General features: G+C 40.7%; 1 protein-coding gene and 1 long non-coding RNA gene across 4 annotated transcripts in view; one reads left to right on the forward strand and one right to left on the reverse strand.

The window, feature by feature from the left end:
• The window catches only part of FHIP2A (FHF complex subunit HOOK interacting protein 2A), a 32,133-nt gene extending 16,488 nt beyond the window's left edge, over nt 1-15,645 (forward strand). For 2 of the 3 annotated variants that reach the window (XM_081005971.1, XM_081005972.1), the window contains 6 exons: nt 322-465; nt 3,305-3,395; nt 5,866-6,009; nt 10,397-10,537; nt 11,614-11,717; nt 11,796-15,645. In XM_081005971.1, the coding sequence (XP_080862097.1) occupies nt 322-465; nt 3,305-3,395; nt 5,866-6,009; nt 10,397-10,537; nt 11,614-11,717; nt 11,796-11,901 (730 nt within the window). In that variant the 3' untranslated portion in view covers nt 11,902-15,645. The remainder of the gene's footprint in view (nt 1-321; nt 466-3,304; nt 3,396-5,865; nt 6,010-10,396; nt 10,538-11,613; nt 11,718-11,795) is intronic. The other variant, XR_013986564.1, reaches the window with a different exon arrangement.
• On the reverse strand, nt 1,980-5,859 carry LOC308477452. The gene is made up of 2 exons (XR_013986573.1): nt 3,375-5,859; nt 1,980-2,280 (listed from the first exon to the last, which is right to left on the reverse strand). It is a non-coding gene; the product is annotated as an uncharacterized lncRNA (long non-coding RNA).
• Nucleotides 15,646-21,180: the final 5,535 nt, after the last annotated feature.

Below are 21,180 nucleotides of genomic sequence, written 5' to 3' on the forward strand. Positions count from 1 at the left end.
CGGCACGATCCAAGGAAGTGTGAAACTAGTTCTGCATGCCCATGGGGCTTTGGGTTTCAGTTTCTAAAAAAGCAGTCCTTAAGCCATATTGCTAGTTATTTTTTGAGACATGCTTTAAAGACAGTTTGTGATTTGACATTAGATCGTGGGGAGGGGTCTTGCAGTTGAATGGGAAACAAGGCAAAAATCCTATTTGATGCATGCAAGCCTAAAGCAGCTCTTTGGATCCTAGACATAGATTCAGAAAGTGACTAAATTTCAGTGCTTTTAGAGAGTAAAACAAAAAATGTTTCTCTCCCCTTTTTTGCTGCAAATTCACAGAGATCTAGAAGAAGATCCGTTATTTACGGATATTTCTCCTGATACCATGTTGTCAAACCAAGAGTGGCTCACTGCTTCTCCACCTGCCAGCCCAGATCATCCAAAAAATGATGGGAAGACAGAAGTTCATAAAATTGTAAATAGGTAAGCTGAACCTAATAATTTTTTGTAATAACTACAGTATAATTTTACTATTCATTCATCTTTGTACTGGTTATGCTGTGACACCACCCATTTAGCAAGCCGAGTTGTAAGGTTGATGGAATGACCTCACTATACACTTTGATCCCATCTGGCATGGGACTTATATTTCAGGGATAGCATGTATGTGCAAAAATGCATATATTTGAACTACCCCCTTGGAGCCATCCCCGCGTGAGCAGCTTTAGCTTTCTGGAGCAGAACACCGAGCCGACTCTCTGACTTGTTTACTGTGCTCTAGGATGCTCTTGTGAGATCTTGTGGGGCTGTCCAAGTTTCACAAGAGAATCCCAGAGCCCAGTAAGCAAGGTGGAGAGCTTAAAAGCACTCTCCATGCCCAGAAAACCATGAAGCAAATAGAACTTTTAAGCTCTCTGCCTTCCAGGGTTTTAATTCAACTGGTTGGCTTGAAATCGCCGAAGTTAAATGTGTGCAAGATGAGATTGTACTGTACTATGCTAGTTGAGATATAGCATTTTAGTTTCCCAGGAGTTCAAACAGGAATGTAAAAAGGTGAGCAGATTAGTGATCACCATCCTGCTCTGATGAAGATTGAGACCAACGTCTTGTATGGCAGAGACACTGCCACTATTGTGGTGTGTGAAAGAGGGAGAGAGAGAATGGGGGGTGAGTAAGTGAGGAAGTTTGTGAAGGTAGAGCAAGTGCAAATGAACAGGCTAAATGGAAAGTTATGATTCTGTTCCACCTGAAATATTTGACCTTGTGCTCCTAACCTTATTTCATACATTCAAAAATAGTTCTTCAGTCTCAGTATCTTAGCTTAATGAAGAAATAACTGTTGAGTTGTCATCGACTGCATCATGAAATTTTATAAAACTATGTGTGAGATGGGTGCCAAAGAAAATATCTCAGTAGTGCATGTGAAACTATAAACTAAAGAGTTCGGAGAGAAACATTCAAGAGAAGAGAAATGTCATTAGGTGATGTTCCTTTCCTACAGTGCCCAGTAAGGAAAATCATCTCAAGGTTCTTTTGAGTTGTGTATATACATAGGTTTTGTTGCAAAAAAAATCACACTATTGTGTTATGTGCAAAGCTAAAAGCAAGTTAGACTAAGAGAGTTGCTGCTTCTCTCCCCGCCCCACCCACCATCCCCGATCAAGACCTGCTCTTCTCCAGCAGGTAAATTCCTGCTCTTGTTTACTCAGGCACAGTATTCATTAGACTTCGCAAATATTGGAACAGCTATTAATTATGTTATGCAGAATTTTCAGATAGGAGACCTAAATTAGATATTAAGGCAGGATTTCTACATATCTTAGTAATTAACTTGTGTAAACCAGAGTAAACAGTGAAATTTTCAAACAAAGGTGAAAATAGGCAAAAACGTTAAGAATTTTAAATCACGCAATACTTTTTTTTTTTACAGTGACTTAGTAGAAGGGTTAAAATTAGGCTATTAGCTATTGTTGAGTGGAATGATTTACAGTCATTAATGGTGCACAATTTTTTGTTGTTGTTTATTTGTTATTTTATATATGCACTTTGGGGCCCTAAAATGTTTTCCCAAAATGACTTTATATTTATTATCATTTTTTGGATTTCTTATCCACCCTTCTCCATAAGGTCTCAAAGCGGGTTGCAGGGTCAGAAAGAGCTGCACATTGTTGGAGGTGGGGCTACTAGACTGCCATTGCCACCCTTTCTACACACTCTTTCACACAAGTAATACATGAAGGGGACTAGTATCTTGTAACTTTTCCCTGTTTGATTGAAGAACAGAAACATTGAGCGTGGCTGAAAACAAAATGAAAATAAGCTATATTTAGTGTAGCACTCCACTTGTTAGATGGAATAGCAAGAAATGCAATAAGCACTCTATATTTTACTCATTGTTTCTAAAGTTATGATAAAATGAGAATTGTTTTTACCCCATACTGCAGGGGTTGGCAAACTAAGATCCGTGGGCTGGATGTGGCCCACTGGGCTCGTTAATCTGGCCTGCAAACCTTGCAGATCCTGCCACCCGCTCAGTCAGTCCCTGCGCTAAACCAGCATGGCGCGGAGGCCTCACCGCGTGGGGACTGACTTCTGCGATGCTGGCGCGGCTTTGGATTGGCTGCAGGAAGCTCCTGCAGCCAATCCGAAGCCGCGGACCCCTCTGGGTGGGGGTGACGCTGGAGTGGCTTCAGATTGGCCACAGGAAGCTCCTGCAGCCAATCTGAAGCCACGGACACCTCTGGGCGATGCCCCTTCCTTCCCACTGAGGCGGCTGCGTATTGCAAAGAGCTGAGTGGGAGGAAGCGGCATCAGTGGGGAGGCTGCCTCTGCCACCCAGGCCAGCGGCATGGGCTCTGCGCCCTGTGGACCCCTGGCCAAAGCAGAGGACGACAATGCTGCCAAAGATGAGGTCTGACGGCAGCTGCAGCATGAGTGGTGGCAGGGTGGGTCCTTTTGGGGGGGGTTGCTTTCAGGAGAGGGTGGGTCCGGCCCTCCACAAGGTCTGAGGGACAGTGGACCAGCCCCCTCCTGAAAAAGTTTGTTGACCCCTGCCATACTGTGTCCTGCTACTGTGCTATCTGAAATATGCTGGAGTCATTAACAAGGCAGGGTTCTCTTGCTGTGAAAAATTTCAGTAGCCAGATTGACAGAAATGCCTCCACTGATTTTTTCATCTGTCTTCATTGTACAGAAGTCCACATAGCCGCTTATGTCAAGCGAGGGCTTAACAATGTTTGACATATCTATTGCTGCCATGATGAAGGAACAAATTTATATTGACTTGCTTTTTGTTTCCTGCTTTACTTGTTTTTGTTTTCAGTTTTCTCTGTCTTGTACCGGATGAAGCCAAATCTTCCTACCATGTGGAGGGCACAGGGTATGATACCTACCTCAGAGATGCCCATAGACAAGTAAGTGACAGAAGGAAAATGCTGTTTGGTGGCTGATGCAGTTGCAGATGAGGCAACGCCATTTTGCAGATAGACAGATAATAATAACACGTTATCACCCATCTGCTGAAATATAATACTGTCGCTGAAGTGCCTCTGTATAAGAGAACACAAATGTAGCTCAGCTTCTCTGTTGTGTTCAGGTGCTTAGCAACAGAACATCCTGTCTCTCATCATGCTTTCACTCCATCATATTCTAAAACATTCAGGCTCATTTCAACAGTCCTTTGGTCTGCTGAAAGTTCATTGAAATTTAAAATGGGAAACCAAGTATTGGCCATATATCATTCTCCAGTAAAGGTAAAAGGTAAAGGGACCCCTGACCGTTAGGTCCAGTCGCGGACGACTCGGGTTGCGGAACTCATCTCGCTTTATTGGCCGAGGGAGCCGGGGTACAGCTTCCGCGTCATGTGGCCAGCATGACTAAGCCGCTTCTGGCGAACCAGAGCAGCACACGGAAACGCCGTTTACCTTCCCACTGGAGCGGTACCTATTTATCTACTTGCACTTTGATGTGCTTTCAAACTGCTAGGTTGGCAGGAGCAGGGACCGAGCAACGGGAGCTCACCCCGTCGCGGGGATTTGACCCGCCGACCTTCTGATCGGCAAGCCCTAGGCCATGGGTAAGCAAACTAAGGCCCAGGAGCCAGAGCCGGCCCAATTGCCTTCTAAATCCAGCCCGTGGATGGTACAGGAATCAGCATGTTTTTATATGAGTAGAATGTGTGCTTTTATTTAAAATGCATCTGGGTTATTTGTGGGGCATAGGAATTCATTCCCCCCCCCAAAAAAAAATATAGTCTGGCCCCCCACATGGTCTGAGGGACAGTGGACCGGCTCCCTGCTGAAAAAGTTTGCTGACCCCTGCCCTAGGCTCTGTGGTTTAACCCACAGCACCACCCGCTGTTGGTTATGTTGATCTTTCTTTACCTATGCAGCACTGTGAACTATATAATAACACCAACCTGTTTTGCGGGGACTGGGATGCGGAAACAAGTGGCAGAACAGAAATGTCTTTTTTATAAATAATAGTAATCAACCCTATATTGTGTTCCATGTATAAGAGTCTTAACTTTGCTTTCCAAGTGATGTGTTGTGGTGTATTATTTTGGAGGGCATTGCGTTTGTATATTGCTACTGTCTAAAAACATAGAGATATTTTGAAGGATTGTAATCTTTCTGACAGTGCATTCAGCCATGTCTGCTAAAAGGGGGAATGTGTGTGGGATAATTCACAGGAAATAACTGTGTGTTGCATAGTTATTACAGTGGTACAAATGGGATGTACATGGTGCAGTAATATTTTTATTTCAGTTAAGATAATCATACAAATTGGACACCTTTTTCTCTAAATTGCCTTTATATTTATCTGTAGTCTGTTGTAGCAAGGTCTTTGACAGAGGCAAGTTGCTGTGGAATAGCTATACGAGTTAACACAGCCGTGATTTTAGAGATAAAAGCTTAGTGCAAGTAATGTGCAGCCTCAGGCATGCAGTTTTGAAGTGGATTATAGTGCTGAGAAACAGGAACTTTACTGTTCCTATTTAGAAACCTCAAACACATTCCTCTTTCAAAAAGTATAGGTCTCCTTGGTCTGAAGACAAACAGAGCTTAATTGTAACCTTGTAAATAACATGCAAGTGCTCTGAGTAAATGTAATGGGATGGTTAAGGGAGCTGAAAAAGACACACAGTCACATAATATTCAGAAGGTTATACTCCCAGAAACAAGTGTAATATGTGCCCAGTCAAACATAAAGTATTTCATTTTTATTCTGAGTTTGACTTTTTTGTCTTTCCAAATACCTGATGGAAAAATATAAGGCAGATAAGGGAAGATGGACGAGCCATGAGCCTTTAGTATGCTAAACTTGAGTGGACAAAAGTATATGTTGCTTCTTTGGTAGTGTCTATTTGAATGAAAGAAGAAACTGAGTACCATCAGAATTGACTCAGATGCCAGTGGTCCCAGTATTTTCACACCTGCCCTGGCCATCTAAATGGCTGTCACATGGAAGATGTAGCAAGCTGAACCAGTGGTTACAAGAAAATAGATTCTGACTAAATACATGTATCAGGAAGAACTTTGACAGGAAGCAGTTTGACAGTGGAATGGACTCCCTTGGAAGGTGGTGGAAGCAGAGGTTGGATGGCCATCTGCCATGGATGTTTTAGTTGAAATTTCTGCATTGCAGGGGGTTGGACTTTGGAGCTCCCAACTCTACAATTCTATAATGAAGCATAGTATTTCTACATGAAAAATGTTTCTGAATAAAATGCTACTTGGGATGGGATACTACAAATCTCTGTGAAAGGCAAAGCATTTAAAAGCATGTAACTTTGCCAGTGTACGTTGTAATAAATATCCATTAAAATTGGACCTCTTCTTTAGTTCACAAAGGAGTCAGCCATTTGTTTTCTGCTTTCTCTAGTTCCGTGATTATTGCGCCATATGCTTACGATGGGAATGGCCAGGCTCTCCCACGCCCTTGGAAAAGTGCAATTTAGAAGCTCCATTCTTCGAAGGATTTTTTCTAAAAGTTCTGTTTGATAGAATGGGCAGAATTCTCGATCAGGTAAGTCTGCAGCTCTAGATCCTTTTGTTTCTGACCTGGATGGTTTTCACAGAGATGTCCATATCATGGAAATCTGGCAGTATGAAGGTAAACAGTATTCTGGGTGGCTGTTAGCCTATTGCAGAGGTAGCCAACACGGTACCTTCCAAATGCTCATACAATGGGCCATGCTGGCCAGAGATGATGGGAGTTATAAGCCAAAACATCTGGGCAGCACCAAGTTGGCTACCCTGGGGAAGGAAGCGAGCTGCCTACCTCTTCTGTCTTTTCATCCTAGACTCTAAAGGGCACTCTAAATAGTAAAATAAAGAATTAAAAACACTTTCTAAAAAAAATAACCAAATGAATATGATGTGCTCCTCTGAACATTGTTTATCACAATAAAATGAGCAGATGTTTATGCCTTCGCCATCTGACTTCTAAAGCCGCTTCTGGTGTTCCATTTTTTTGTTGCTGATTATAAACTGGCAACAGAAGAAACTCTTTGTAATATAAGCAAGAGGCCCATGAGCAGTAAAGAAGGTGGCTTTGCATGTGTCATGAGTACATTTCATGTATGTTTTTACAAACAGCAATGTGCAGTGGCTTTTAGGTATACATGATTATGAGAAAATAGATACATTCTTAACATACCTGATCGTGTATTCCCTTCCAGCTACTGTTCATCCAGTACTGGAACATGGCTGGCATGGAAAATGGCTTGCGGGGGTGGGATCGGGGTGGGGGTGAGGGTGGAGGCAGGGTGACCACCACCCTCTGCTCGAACACACCTTCTGTTTCTGAAGTCACGTACTTCAGCTACTGCTTTACACATTTGCAGCAGTCCCATAAACTTTGTGTTAGATCATGTGCTTTCTATGCAGCCTCTGTTGTGGGAACACTTCCTAGAGCTAAACCATTTCCAGCAAAAACAAAGTCTAAGAAACGGTCAGGGAGCACACGGGTGGAGCCTATGTGTTGCCTACAGAAGATTGCAAGCTCAGTCTGGCTTCTTTAGTAAAAAAAAGTTGTGGTAGTTGACAGGGAAGACCTCTGCTTGAAATGCAAGATTGCTGCTCTGAATCAGAGTAAACGCTGGACTAGAGGGACATATAGTTTGACCAGGCATAAGGCAGTTTCTTGGGTACATGTGTTGTCCTGTGCTTAAAGAAATGGGTCTGCTCTAGGACACATGGTCTGACTTCCACCAGACCACTCTTGTGGCATAAAGATTTCAACCTGAAGCCAGCTTCTGTCTGATTCTTTCATATCTTCACCAGGAAAATGTAACATTGAAGTAGCTTCCATTAAACACCCATTCTACACATGCCTCATTAAAAATGAATATTGGATTTGAGGCTTAAATTCTGAGTCTCAACAGCTTTATGAAAACTAATCTTCATACATATGAAAATCTGATCTAGGTGATGAGACCCTAATAGTAAAGAGGAAAAGAAGGAAAAAAGTCCTTACCTAAAGATTGTCAGGGGAACAAGTATCTAGTAGTATTGCAAAGAAAAAAGGCTATGGGTTATTGTGGTAGGGTGTCAATTTGATATAGTACCTGTCAGAATGACAAAATTTCCGGATCAGTCAAGCATGCTGCTGTTCTCTCTCCTGTGTCAAGGGCAATAGCTGATGCACAGAGAATTAAAATATGCAGTAGGATGGGGAAATTGCTAAACCCCTCACCTACTAAAAAAATGTTGAGCCAAAATGATTTTCCCTCCTGTAGGGATAAATTGCTTGAAAATGCTAATGTAAGCCAGGAATAGAAGACTGTTGATGTAGTCAACTCAAATTAAAAATGGCAAAACTTGATGCCATTAGTTAGCTTAACAATTATGCCACATAACGGACCTCGATACAATTGAATATAATTTATCTGGCATAGAATCCTGATTTTTCTGCAGGCTTTCTTAATGCTACATGGCATGTTTATATGGCACAGGCAACTTGGTTTGTACAAAGTAAGTTTCTTCTGCTTCTGTTCCCTTATACATCCACCACTGCAATTCTGCAAATGAAGCCTCCAAATTACACAATAGTGCCATTAAAAGACATTGCCATTAAGTTGGCTAAAAGCTACTTGCAACCCTTGGGGTGAGATCCAACTAAGTAATATTTAAAGTAGACCCACTGAAATCACTGAACAACTTAAATTCACTGTGTTTTCTCATACCAGTGTTTTGATTACTGTGAGAGTAATAGAGTAGTTAATTCTAGAGTGTCTGGGTCCTGTTGGAGTTCTCTGATTTTTTTTCCTTTCCCTTAAAAATCTTCTATTTGGGCAGAAATTGTTCCATCCAATTTATAGAAAGCGATAAAAAAATTACAACAGAAAAAGGCTTGGCATAACAGCTATATTGCAGTACCATGGGTTGCCACTGGATGGCCTGCAAATGTCTATTTCACTTTGCTGAATGAAAGAAAATGAGAATATAAATGCAGTTAGAACCTTACTAGATGTGATGGAGTAGACTTGTGAACAGTATATTCAGGGGAGTGGGGATGAGATGAATTTGTTTAATGCTTTGTGCCATAATATCTTACACACACGTTTTTGGAGTATGTCTTTGTTTCCTGCCATGGGGAGGAGGATTTAAATTGGAATATAGCAGGTGGGGGGAAGGATTTTTAAAAACAGAGAGCAGCATCCCCAAACACACTGTGCAGTGGCTTTTAGAAATTTTTTTAAATCATCACAGGAGATCTATGAACTGGATCTCCCATATTGTATGTAATTTCACTCTTCAAAGTATCATCTTAAGCAGAAGTATTCTTCCTCTTAATCTCATGCAGCAGGAGGGAATGCCTCTTCTTGGGCTGTCTTTGCAGTAACATGCATGCATAATTGCTGGACAAAGAAATCGTGGTCCAGGTCACATGTAATGGCATATCATACTTTGGGGCAATTTCTGGGTTATACGTATTTTATACTGTTGTTGTCTGTTGTTGTCTGACTTTTTGTGTATTGCTTAGAAATTTCTGGATATAAAGTGATTTTAAAATTACGTAAATAAATAGAAATAACCCATCTTTAATGGTTTAGCATGAGCAGCGTGGAGATCACTCCTGCTTCACTCCCTCTGTCTACCCGGTGGCAGTAACAAACCACAATCCCCGTCTTAGCATTGCATCCAAATAGGGAATTGTGGTTCATTTCACTCCCAATAAACCATGATTGGTCAGCAAAGAGCAATGCTTGGCTTGACATTATGGATGGTCTAGACTAGAGCAAAACAAGCTATGTTTCCTGGTTTGTGCATGACACTAAGCCAAGAGAGCATGGCTTGTTGCTCCCACAGGCCAGAGGGCAGGAGCAAAACAGGATCTTTTTGTGCACTCACGGCAAACCATTAAATTGTGCTTCACCTTGATGTGTGAATGCTGCCAATGCCTTTTTCTTTGAAATGTTTATACATTTAATTGATTAATTAATAAAAACCTATTTACTTGGGTGATGGCCCTAAATACTACTTGCTGCTCTAGCAGCCAAGGCCTAGTGCTGCTTTTACCCTCAGTAAGGCTGTACCCAGAGGATGGTGCTTCATATTCTTGGTGGTTTTGGCTCAGTCAATCTGTAATTGTAACTATAAGTACATACCCTCCGGGAGCAATTATGTCTTTTTGGCTGCCGGGCAGCTCACAATCAACTTCTTTTTGTGTATTTGTTCCAATATGGCTAATATTGATGGCCTTTTGCCAGTTGCTTTGTTTCAGTTCACCGTGCTGGTGATACGGTTCGGTAGGCTGTAAATAATCAGTCCACTACCACCCAGTCCGGGGAATTCTTCTTTCCATGTTTCTGGCATCAGATTGCTCTGACACATTATGGAGGGCGAGGTGGGCTTTTTTGCTAGTATTCAGAGGGAGAATAGGCTGCGAAATAACATGAAGAAACAATAAGCAGAAGAAAGTAGGAGAGAACTTGAAGGTCAGCTCATGAAAGGGGTTGTACATTTGGAAAACAGTTTCTATTTCCAGGTTTTTTAACACCGTTTTCCCAAGATAAAAAAATTCTCCACTTTTAGCTGTAGGGCTTAAAATAGAGGAATAAGGTTGGGGAGCAGTCCCAAGACATACTGATCTCTCTGTGCTGGTCCCAATCTGCCATTTAGATTGCAGGAACTGAAATGACCACTATCACCAGTATGGTTTGCAGGTGTCATGTATACTGAATTAGCATGCCCGACACACAAATAGCCCCTGCCTATAAAACAGTAGTCACAGCTGTTCCATCGCACAAGATATTTCTAACAATGTGCCTCACATTGGCCATCACATGCTGCAAATCTGATGGCCATCACATGCTGCAAGTTTTGCATTTTGTAAACCCCTAAACTATACTGCACAGAATATAAACATATGGAAAACTTTTTTTTTTTTTTTTTGCTTTTTCACACAGCCATATGATGTCAATTTACAAGTCACGTCTGTGTTGTCCAAGCTCGCCTTGTTTCCTCATCCACACATCCATGAATACCTTTTGGATCCTTATGTAAACCTAGCCTCCGGATGCCGCTCTCTTTTTTCAGTCATAGTCAGGGTAAGTAAATGAAGAATATTCAACTTAAACAGTGCCACAAAGTATCTGTGGCTGATTAACAAATGATGCTAAGGCACCTTTCAGATGACTGACCTATTTTTGTAATGCAGCTCCTCATCTTTCAGTTAGGGACCAGCCAAATCCAAATAAAAAGTGCAATCCTGTACCTCCCTACTCAGAAGTAGGTACCACTGAGTTCAATAGGACTTAGTCCCATGTAGGTGGGTATAGAATTGCAGCCCACGCCTGCTTATGGTATATTTTCCTTGGAACAGCTGCAATCTCCAAGTAGAAAAAGTAACATTTTATGGACCTTGTACGACAAACCATTAGTTTTTCTTGCAACGAGTGAGCAGTTGTTGCAGGGTAATTACATCAAGCACAGATCATACTTTATACTTCGACAGATATGATTATGGGGGGGGGGGGGGAATGGAACATATTATGTGTTCCTGACAAGTGTGTGATGCAGGTTTTCTGGGAAATTTTCAGTTTTAAAATTTCCTGGGAAGTTTTCTGATGAAGTAAATAGTGTGTGATCTTATTTAGCATGTTTGTTTGACTTCTGTTTTGTAAACAGAGCTGAAAACACTTACAGTCTCAGGTGAAATAAGAATTTTAGCTTTGGCTGTGCAGGTCAGATCAAACCAGTTAGATATATTTGTAGCTGCAGTTTTTGCTTGATTGTTATGTGTATTTGTGGTTTTATATTACTTACCTGCTTACAGAGTAATAAAACATATATGTACTTTCTCGCACACTCTAGGGAAAGTAACCTGTAAAACATGAACTGACAGCTTTGAATCAAGCTTGCCTTATGTACTGCCATTCATTTATTGTTATTTATTATTATTTTGAAACACTGAATTTTTAGAAATGGAATATTTTCTGCAGAAAAATGAAGACATGGAAAGTGTTCCCTTTTGAAAAAAAATTTGCCCCACATCTCTGTTTCTGATAGAATTTAGACTGCTAAACACTGAGCTGGCAGCCCTGGAGGGTAACGCCAATAGCTTCCAGCACTAACTTGCTCTTTGCTTCATTTTGTTCAACGCTCTCATATGCACGACATGCAGGTTGTTGCGGATCTCATGGTGAGGATTCAGCGCATACCCGACTTCACACCTAAATTGCTGCTGGTCAGGAAGCGTCTCCTTGGCTTAGAACCTGAAGGGCCCATGTAAGTATCTTAATGACCAGCCTATTCCAAGAGGCACCATGTGTGACTTTCTAATAATTCCTCATCCTATCTCCACAGTGTTGACCACATGACATTACTAGAAGGTGTAATTGTATTGGAAGAATTTTGTAAAGAGCTGGCTGCAATTGCATTTGTGAAATACCATGCCTCGTCCACGCCGTAAAAAGCTGCTCCGAGCATCCTGGCTACGAGATTCAAGCAGAAAAGACTGCTAACTTCCCAGGCAGGAGAACAGAAAGCAAAGCCTTGGCATTCATTTGGAGGACTCATATGGGACACCTTCAAATTGAAATACTAAATTCATTGGTAGTGACCATATGGGAGAGGAAAATGGATGTTCAACCTACAACGCAATCAATGGGATATCACAGATCACAACAAGCTCAAAGAGCTGCACACATGAAGACTTAAGTTTAAAGGTTTTCTTATTTTAATAACCTTCTAGGAGGTAGGAGTTTTTATATACTTTAGGGTTCCTAGGCTTTTAAAAAAATACATTTGTTTCATAGCTGAGGTGTGTTTTATCCATTTAAATGAAAACCAGTAAGTGATTAAAGCATTGTAAAGTATTTAAATAAGAAGTTGTAAATGCACACACAGCTAAACAAATGATTTTTCTTTGTGTATCTTTCATGTTGAGTCCTGTTCATTGTGTTGTTCCAGTTGATCACTGATTATTATTATTTTGTTACACAAAAAAAGAGGTGACCACAAGTATACTCAAGTATTGGTTTTCCTTGAATCCTTGCTTATTCTCCTTTGTTATGCCGCATAACTTTATTTGCCTTCTGTTTTGTATTGGAGCCCTGGATTATTTGATCCAAATGCCCGTTTACAAAAATGCTAGTATTACAGGTCACTTTATAGGACTTTTAAAATTCTTTTTTATGATTAGTTGGCTGAAGAGTATCCTGTGCCTTGATGATTGGCAGTATCATTGTTTTGTGCTTTTCAGATATGTTATTACTTGGCTAATTTGAATGACTGAAGCGTCCAAGCCAAGGGACAGCTGGGTCTGATACCAATTGTCATAATGCATATAGGCTGAAATTCTCTGCAGGTTGTTGCATGCTTAATTTTCAGTTTTGTGATCTTACTGTTTGCAACAGGGATCCATTATAAGCCAAGGAGAAAACAAGATCCCTTCATTTTGCCATAGTCATAAAATAGATTCCTTTGCCAGACAATCTGAGCTAGAAGACGAGTAAGAGGAAGGAGCAGTTGAACCACCTCATTCTGCCAGTGGTCTCTCCCTTTCTTTCTTTCTTCTGACTCATATCTGCCAGTTCTTCATAGGCTGAAAACTCCAAACAAACATGTTGTCTACCCTGGATTTAATGTAGTTTTTCTATAATCTTTTTGTTCTCAGTAGAAAACAAGGAGAGGCAGATATGGGGTGGGAGTGCCCTTCCTCACCCATTTGCCGTTAATTGACATAATCCTATGGTGTTAACAACACATAATTTGGTTCCTAAACAGTTGTTCCATTAATCTCATTCTTGGGTATTCAGTGTAATTTTTTCAGGCGCATAACCTTTTAACACAGTTGCTGCCTGCTTCAGATATTGTCAGGGTTGATGTAAATGTGGTTGAATTTTGCTCCAGTGATGTAAACTCTGGTTTGTACCACAAGAAGTTCTAATGATACAGAAACTTGCTAAGCATGAAGGCCAAGTGTTGGAAAGTGGGATAATTTAGTTATATTGGCAGGCCTCTGTGGTGGAAACACAAACATCAAAAACTGTGGAGCAAAATTTTGAGCTGCCTTTATTATAAATGAGATATGGCCAAGGAGCTGCCTGACAGAGTATATTCATCTGTACTCTGTGATCAAGATATTTGCCTCCCTAGTTGAATAATAGCACATTGATTTTTTTAATGTTTTTGCACCAAAGTTACTGAATTTGACTCACAAATACAACTAACTAAACTACACGTAAGGCTCAGAATTTTCTTCTTGGGAAGAAAATTTTCAGATAGATATTGGGTAAGAAATTATAAAATAAAAATTCACGGAAGCGGGCCTGAACAGCTTTTTACATTTTTTGCATTGCAGGTAGCATTTTAGAGAAATCCTTTTGGAATCCCACAGAAGTTGATGATGGTTCTCAAATGATATCCCAAAGTAAGTGGGAGGCAGACTTAAGTTTTGGTGTTCAAAAGTATAAGGGAAAAGGTTTACTTAAGCTAACTGTGTAATTAGCTATTCATGATAGCCAAAGTTATTCACACGATGCTGGATTGAATTATAAAAACAAATAAATAAAAATGATACAGGATACATCTATTAGTGCAAGCAGGATATCTAACATTAAAGTTCAGTTTGCTTTTAGAAACATCAAGATCCAAGCACGTACAGTTCTCTTGTTTTCAGGATGCTTTTAGAAACATCAAAATCCAAGCTTGATTGCACATAGCCTGCATATTCAGGAAGTTCTCTTGTTTTCAGGATGTAACCCTGCTGATGTCATTTGAAGACACCAACATTTTCCCATTCCCTTTTTGTGATAATACCTGGCACAAATTTAGGAAACGCTTTAACTCTTTCTCTTGGCATCATAATTGTTATCTTGAACCCATAAATTGATAGCAGCAACCTTTTTATTTTTGTAAAAACAATTGAATTTTCCTTCCCAAATGGAACTTGTTTAACGTTTTTACAACTTGTTTTCATGCACTTTTATTTTAAAGGCTAGTTGGGCCCTTGTTTGAATTGGTTGAATCTATGCATGTCATAACTACCCCTATTCTGATGTGTCTGAGTGTGTTTATGTGCATGCATGTGTGCACACATGGAGATGCATGTGTGGTTATTTATTATCCGTCAGGAGAACATGCAGCCTGTTCTCTAGAAGTAGTGAGCAGCCACTGGTTATAAAGATGTTTGTGCTAACTATTGGGTTCTTGGTCCCATTACAGATAAAACAAACAGTGTTTCTATATGAGAGTGGAGTGGATGAGGAAAGCTAGAATTGTTTGATTCCAGGATACAGATCCAGTTTCAATTTTTACCCTGATGCACATTTATGTAAATAAAGGCACCTTTATATCATCTATTGTATCTATTTAATTTAGATTCTGATGTTGAAAATTTTGTAACAACAACATGAGACGTCTACTGGAATAGCCATTTCCTCTTAAGCTATTTTTGTTATAACTGTAGCTGTCTGCCTAGTAGTGGCATCTTTTAACTGTAGTGTTCTGATATAATGTATTCATCAGTGCAATATTGAAGCTGTGATACAAGGCACAGCTTCAGCCTGGTTGTACATCATATGTTTACGTGTGTATATTTGTATACTAATGGACTGAAACCCAGCACTTGCTTGCGGTATTGCCAGTGCAAAGATTGTAACACTGCATTCTACAGGGCACAGTAATCGTGGCATTCCTTTATAAATGCATGGCAGCTGCTCATCATGAGCTGCTGAATGCAGCAAAGCTTTCAATTGTGAAATAACATCCTTATTTAACTTGGCACAAGAAACAGGATAGTACAATGCAGAAGCTACACATCCACTGTTCTCAGTTGTGTGAGAAATTAAGATTAGCATCTCTCAACAAACACATCTGTATAACCATGATTAATAATGCCTGTGCCCTGTTGCCTAGTGTTACAAGGTCTGTCTATCAATATATACTCCTGGATTTTTCTCCCCTCCTGTCTTGTTTACATTAAACAGAAGATGTTCAGCAAACCTTTCCTATTGAACTTGGTGTAGTTCATTCGCTGACAATGTTTGCCAAGGTGTAATAGACCCATGAAGGATGGTTGAAACAGCCACATTAGAGAGCTCACGGCAGTAACTTGTGTCAGCAGATACAATTCAGGCATTTTTTGTTAAAAAGCATGCATGAAGGATTAAAAGGGATATTCTTAAAAATAAATTAATATAATTTCAACAGAGTGATGCCTTATGTTTGCTGAAGTTTGTGCATTTTTAAGTTTGACTATCGTCTCTAAATACAAAATGACCAGATTTTACATTTACATTCTGCTTTTTCCTGTCACCCTCCCAGCTGACCTTTCTTCTAATATTGGTTTCACACCTCACCTGAATTGCATCCGCCCCCTCCCCCCAGTTCCTTTTATTAAATTAAAATCACTCCTTTCATTAGTAAGTGGACGTTGGGCTTCATCATTTTACTTATATGTTACTTCTGCCTCGCCTTTTTATGGGAATAATATAGATAGCTAGAAAATTCAGGTTTTAAACCATGTTGGTAATTTTTTTAATGGGTGGACAATCTTTTTCAGGCCAAGCGTCAATTCTGGGGGAGTGGGGCAGAGGCAAAAGTTAGCAAAGCAACAAATGCGATTTGTACAATAGACTCATTTCTACATACACTCACGTACTGCCATCTATCATCCATCCAGTTCAAAGACAGCTGGGCAGAAACAGATGCAAAGCAGGGCTGGTAAGGAATGTGGCTCAGGGCAAAGGGGTGTGGTTGTGGAGGGCTTACAGTTTCAGCAGAGGCCCGTGGTCCAGATAAGAGGCCTTGAGGACCACATTTGGTCCTTGGGCTGTTGGTTCCCCATTCCCAATTGAGAGTTATTGAGGGCAAACACATTCCTCTTAAGTGATTCTTGAGCACACTAAGTTTTATTATCCCATGCTCTCATAACTCTGGTTCCTACCCCAGCAGGCATGCACAAAATCAGCCACCCACTTGCGCTTTTCGGTCCAAGAATGCCTCACTCATTTGGGGCATATGTAATGCTGCACACTGGAATGTTCTGAAATTTTAGCGGCTGCAAGCACATATTCAAAGACTCTTTGTAAAACGAGCGTTGGTGAAGTACTTTCTTCATTTATGCAGCTGAGGCGTAAACCAACAAGGCCCACCGCAAAAATACCTCTGCACTGTAAAGGCTTTTTGCTGCCATTAAATCAGCCTTAATGTGTACCTCATTATAGCTTTTTTGTCATTAAAGTGTTTGCAGGAGACCTACACTAGACATAGGGGGGCGGAAATTAGCCAGCGTGTTGTGTTTTATGGCAGTAGCTACCATTTCATCATGCATACCTCTTCTACCTTATTACCTCATTTAAAAGACTTTTTGGAACCTGTATTTGCATGCTCAGATATATTTCTTTTGTGAAGCATAACAGAATTGTGTTCTAATGATACTATCCTCAAACCATTGGACTTGGATGGGCTTCTGAAGCATCAGAGTGCTTGCTGCAGTCATATTATGTAGAGGCTGAAGTTTTTAAAAATGCTCAAGACTGCATGCCCTGGTTCTTTCCATGCCTCTTTGTGAGTTTGATATAGCTTTGTCGTATGTTCAGGGCACCGTAAGCCGAGTTGAAATGTTGTGGTTTCAGAACTCTAAACAGTACTTGTCATCTATCACATATTTCAGCTGCTCTGTAATAATTACCATGGAATCTTGCCAGAAGCCAGATATAGTCAAGCTGTTGCCAAGATTGGTTAGCTGTGCTAACAGTAGCCAGAACTCATATTAGTGTTGTTGGTCATGTTCGTACTAGGGCACAGTGCTTACCAAGTGAAATGTAGTCCACCTCTCCCTGTTCAGACCTATGAAGGCTCCCTTTCGGCAGGAAAAGGATATTGCAGCAGCTTCAAGGAACAGCTTGAGTATGTGTGCAGGTAGAAAGGTCCCAAGCTGAATGGGTTATACCACTTCAAATTGCAGGTGGGTCATATTTTTTCCTCTCTCTGCAAGGAGAAACTAACACTGCAGGGAGCAAGCTGAGACAAAACCTCTTAATTTGCAAAAGGCTTTTTTAATAATACAGTGTGGCACATACCTTTGTAGCCTTGAAGGGGTATGGTACCCCAGGATTCTGCCACCCTGTTTCTCTGCAGGCATCGCCTAGGTTTCATTTCCAAAGGGAGGAAAGGGAACTGTTGCTGTTTATTTCTGAAAATCTTTCACTGCTGTTCATCTTCCCTGCTTCTCCCATCTGCTAGGAAAATTCTCTGCCCAGAGAGAGAACCAGTGATAAGCCACTGACAAGCTTTCAGCTGTAGATATCCTCTGTTCCAAATCAGTGAAAATGTAATTATATATCAGTTAATATGTATATTCTGCAACAAGAGGAGCCAAACAGATTTGTAAGGATGCTGTCTGCAATGATAGCAAAGGCAGTACATTTGCTTTCTGAACTTAATAGGGACTGGTTTGGTTCCACTTGTAATAATGAGACTGCATTCAGATATTACTATGTGAACTATGATCTTTCTAATATAAACCTATGAGGAACTTTTCATATATTCTGCACCTAACTGAAGTGTGTGCCTAAAAATGTAAAGGGTGAATAGGGCAAACACATGTTGGCAAACTTATAACAAATTCATCAGGAAACCAGGACCAGCTGACTACAGCAGACTGGAGTTTGCCCTGAATGATGTGAAAAATAGCCGTCTCACTATTTTGCCAAGTTATTTAAGCAGTTTGTTTAGCCCATGTGTGATGGGTGATACCCATGAGAACATCCATTTGCGAACTTAAGAAAATCATAATTGCATTGTAATTGGCTGAATTGGAGGGACATAAACTTGGCAGTGATTATCCCGTACCTTGATGAAGTAACATGTTTAAAGGAGGGAAAGGAGCAGGAAGGCAATATTTTACTAGCCCACAAAACACAAAACCAATGGTGCTGCTATCAGTCAAACCAAATGCTCTCAATCTCAATTTCAGTTATTTAACTAGCATTTCCTCAGCTTAGGTTAACGCTGAATGCCGGCCTCCGGCCTCTGTGACTTAGTCAAAGCACTCGGCAGCTGAAGTGAATGATTATCTCACCTGGACAACTGCTGAATTCTCTGACTCTGGATCTAGTTACACAGAGTAATGTCCCTAGGGGGAACAATACAAAGTCAATCAAGTGGGATATATTACAAGGACGTTTTAGCAAATTCAAAAACGAAAGGAGTTTTGAAGCAATTTTCTTTATGGGATTACAGTTCACTGTTGCATTTATAACTGGGTTTTCCCCCTAAAGTGTTCTGTGGAAGGCAGAATTTTTGAAAGGAAGGAAGGAAGGAAGGAAGGAAGGAAGGAAGGAAGGAGCTAAAGAACAAAATGGCTAATATGTGGGTTTTTCCTCTTAAATGGTTTCCGAAATCTGTGATTTATCTCCATTTTTAAACTATTATTTCTTCTGTGAACTTTTAAAAACTATTTTTAACTATTATTTCTTTTCTGTGAACAGAAACAGATAAAAACTGCCTCTCTGGAGGGGAGGGGAATTGTGCTGTGCTGTTTCTAAATGACAAAAGGCCTGAAATATCACGGCCTTTCTGTTCCAAGTCTTTATGGTGTGTGCTCCACACAAGTAAAATTGAATATCATTATTAATTGAAATTTACTTTTTCTGTTTGCTTAAAAGCTTGATTTAAAGTAAGTAGCCAAATTATAACTTTCTAGCTTGGTGAACATGGATAAATCCCATATAATGAGTGCATAGTTCATAATGTTCAGCACGGAATGCATGTGCAGTTTTTATATATCTAAATTTATTTCATGTCTACAAAATGTCACTTTTGTTCCATGGAGTTTCAATTATCCCTCCTAACAATTTACAGGGCAAGCATATATATGCCTACTCAGAAGTAAGTCCCGGAAAAATACAATTGACTGATTCCCAGGTAAACAGTTGTGGGATTTCAGTCTCAGTTGTGGAATCCTTGGGGACAGAAGTATTTGTATAACTTATGAAGCTCTGCTATTTGACCTTTTATGCTGCATTCCATTTTTATTGTTACTTATTTTATTGCCATTGAATTTTAATTTGTTTTTTATTTTTCTCTATAAGCTATCCTGAGAGGGTGACCTATCATGAATGAATAAACCAAATGTAAGCCACTTTGGGCTTTCTGGAAGAAAAACTAATGCTAAATAAAGTTGAGGAAGGAAATGGTTAGAGTAATGAAAAAGATATTGGATACCTGATTCTGCAAAATAGCATCTTATGGCCTCCACATAAGTTGCAGTCCCCAGACCACATCATGCACTATGGTAATATCCCCGAAGTCTGTGAGAGAACTTTGGGGTTAGGGCTTTACGATGCAGTCTTCAACATGTTTACTCAGAAGTAAGCCCCACTATATTCACTTAGAGGCTGAAACCCAGGTACACCTGATGGAGAGGCAGCTCTTTAGTCAACCCTGCCACCACCTCTGTGATCTTCCTGGCTTGAAGACGGAGGCACTGCAGAGCTACGGGACTTCTGAGAGTAGAAAAGTGGCACATCAGAGACTCACCAGTCACTACTAGACAGACTCAGTTTTGCTGTTACTATTCACCTCTCCTTTACAAACATGTGGCATGGGCCCAAGCTATTTAGACGTGTGTGAGACAAGATCCTGAGCATGCACCAAGTCAGCCACAGAGGTCTGTTTCAAGATACGGTATTTATGAAATGGTTCAAGGTGAAGTGAGGTTGTATTGAAATAAAATGAATGGTATCCTATAATTAGTCCTCTACACTTGACGTAGAGCCTAAGTTTGCATAATCAGGAAGCTGGGGGTGCCTGCAAGCCCCCAGAACTCTGAACGTCCCCCGGTATGCGCAGCTCTGGAAAAGGCACCTCCCTTCTCTTCCAGTGTGCTCAGCCACATATACCAGATGGTATATGCACACTACACTTCTGGCATAACACAGCAAGACATCGTAGAGCTAATCTACTACAGTGGTACCTCGGGATGTGAATGGGAACCGTTCCGGAGCCCCATTCACATCCCGAATGGAACGCAAGACGTGACAGCGGGTCACGTTTTACCGCTTCCGCACATGCGTGTGATGTCATTTTGAGCGTCTGCACATGCGTGAGCGGCAAAACCCAGAAGTAACGTGCTCTGTTACTTCCGGGTCGCCGCGGAGCACAACCTGAAAGCGCTCAACCTGAAGTGTATTTATCCCGAGGTGTGACTGTATTTATTTACACACTATGTACAGACAAAAGCATAATGGCGTCCGTTCTCTCCAGCTCCGAGAGAGCAACAGGCACAAATAAAAGTGAAAGTACATACAGCAGAAGAGATAAGACAGTCTTCCGTTTCCCACACTCTTCTCAGACAGGCATGTGATTTACACCAATCACAAATGCAGCATCGGAGGAGTGAAATTGCTAACATGGCATATATTTTTACATTTGCTGTGTCCAGGAGTTAAAAGGTGGTCACTTACAAACTCTGGCTCCCCAAAAACCCTTAACACTCATTTCAGTTATCAAATCCTGCATTATTAACAACATCTGACACGTAGATATGGCTAAGCCAAGCCAATTTTCTACCATTGTTGTACCAAACTGGGAAGTCCTCTGTATGATTCCAAGCCGATCCATACAGTGGTACCTCGGGTTACATACGCTTCAGGTTACAGACTCTGCTAACTCAGAAATAGTACCTCGGGTTAAGAACTATGCTTCAGGGTGAGAACAGAAATCGTGCTCCGGCGGCGCA

This window comes from Podarcis pityusensis (assembly GCF_964106645.2).
Source record: "Podarcis pityusensis genome assembly, chromosome: 5".
In the NCBI taxonomy this organism is placed as follows: domain Eukaryota; kingdom Metazoa; phylum Chordata; class Lepidosauria; order Squamata; family Lacertidae; genus Podarcis; species Podarcis pityusensis.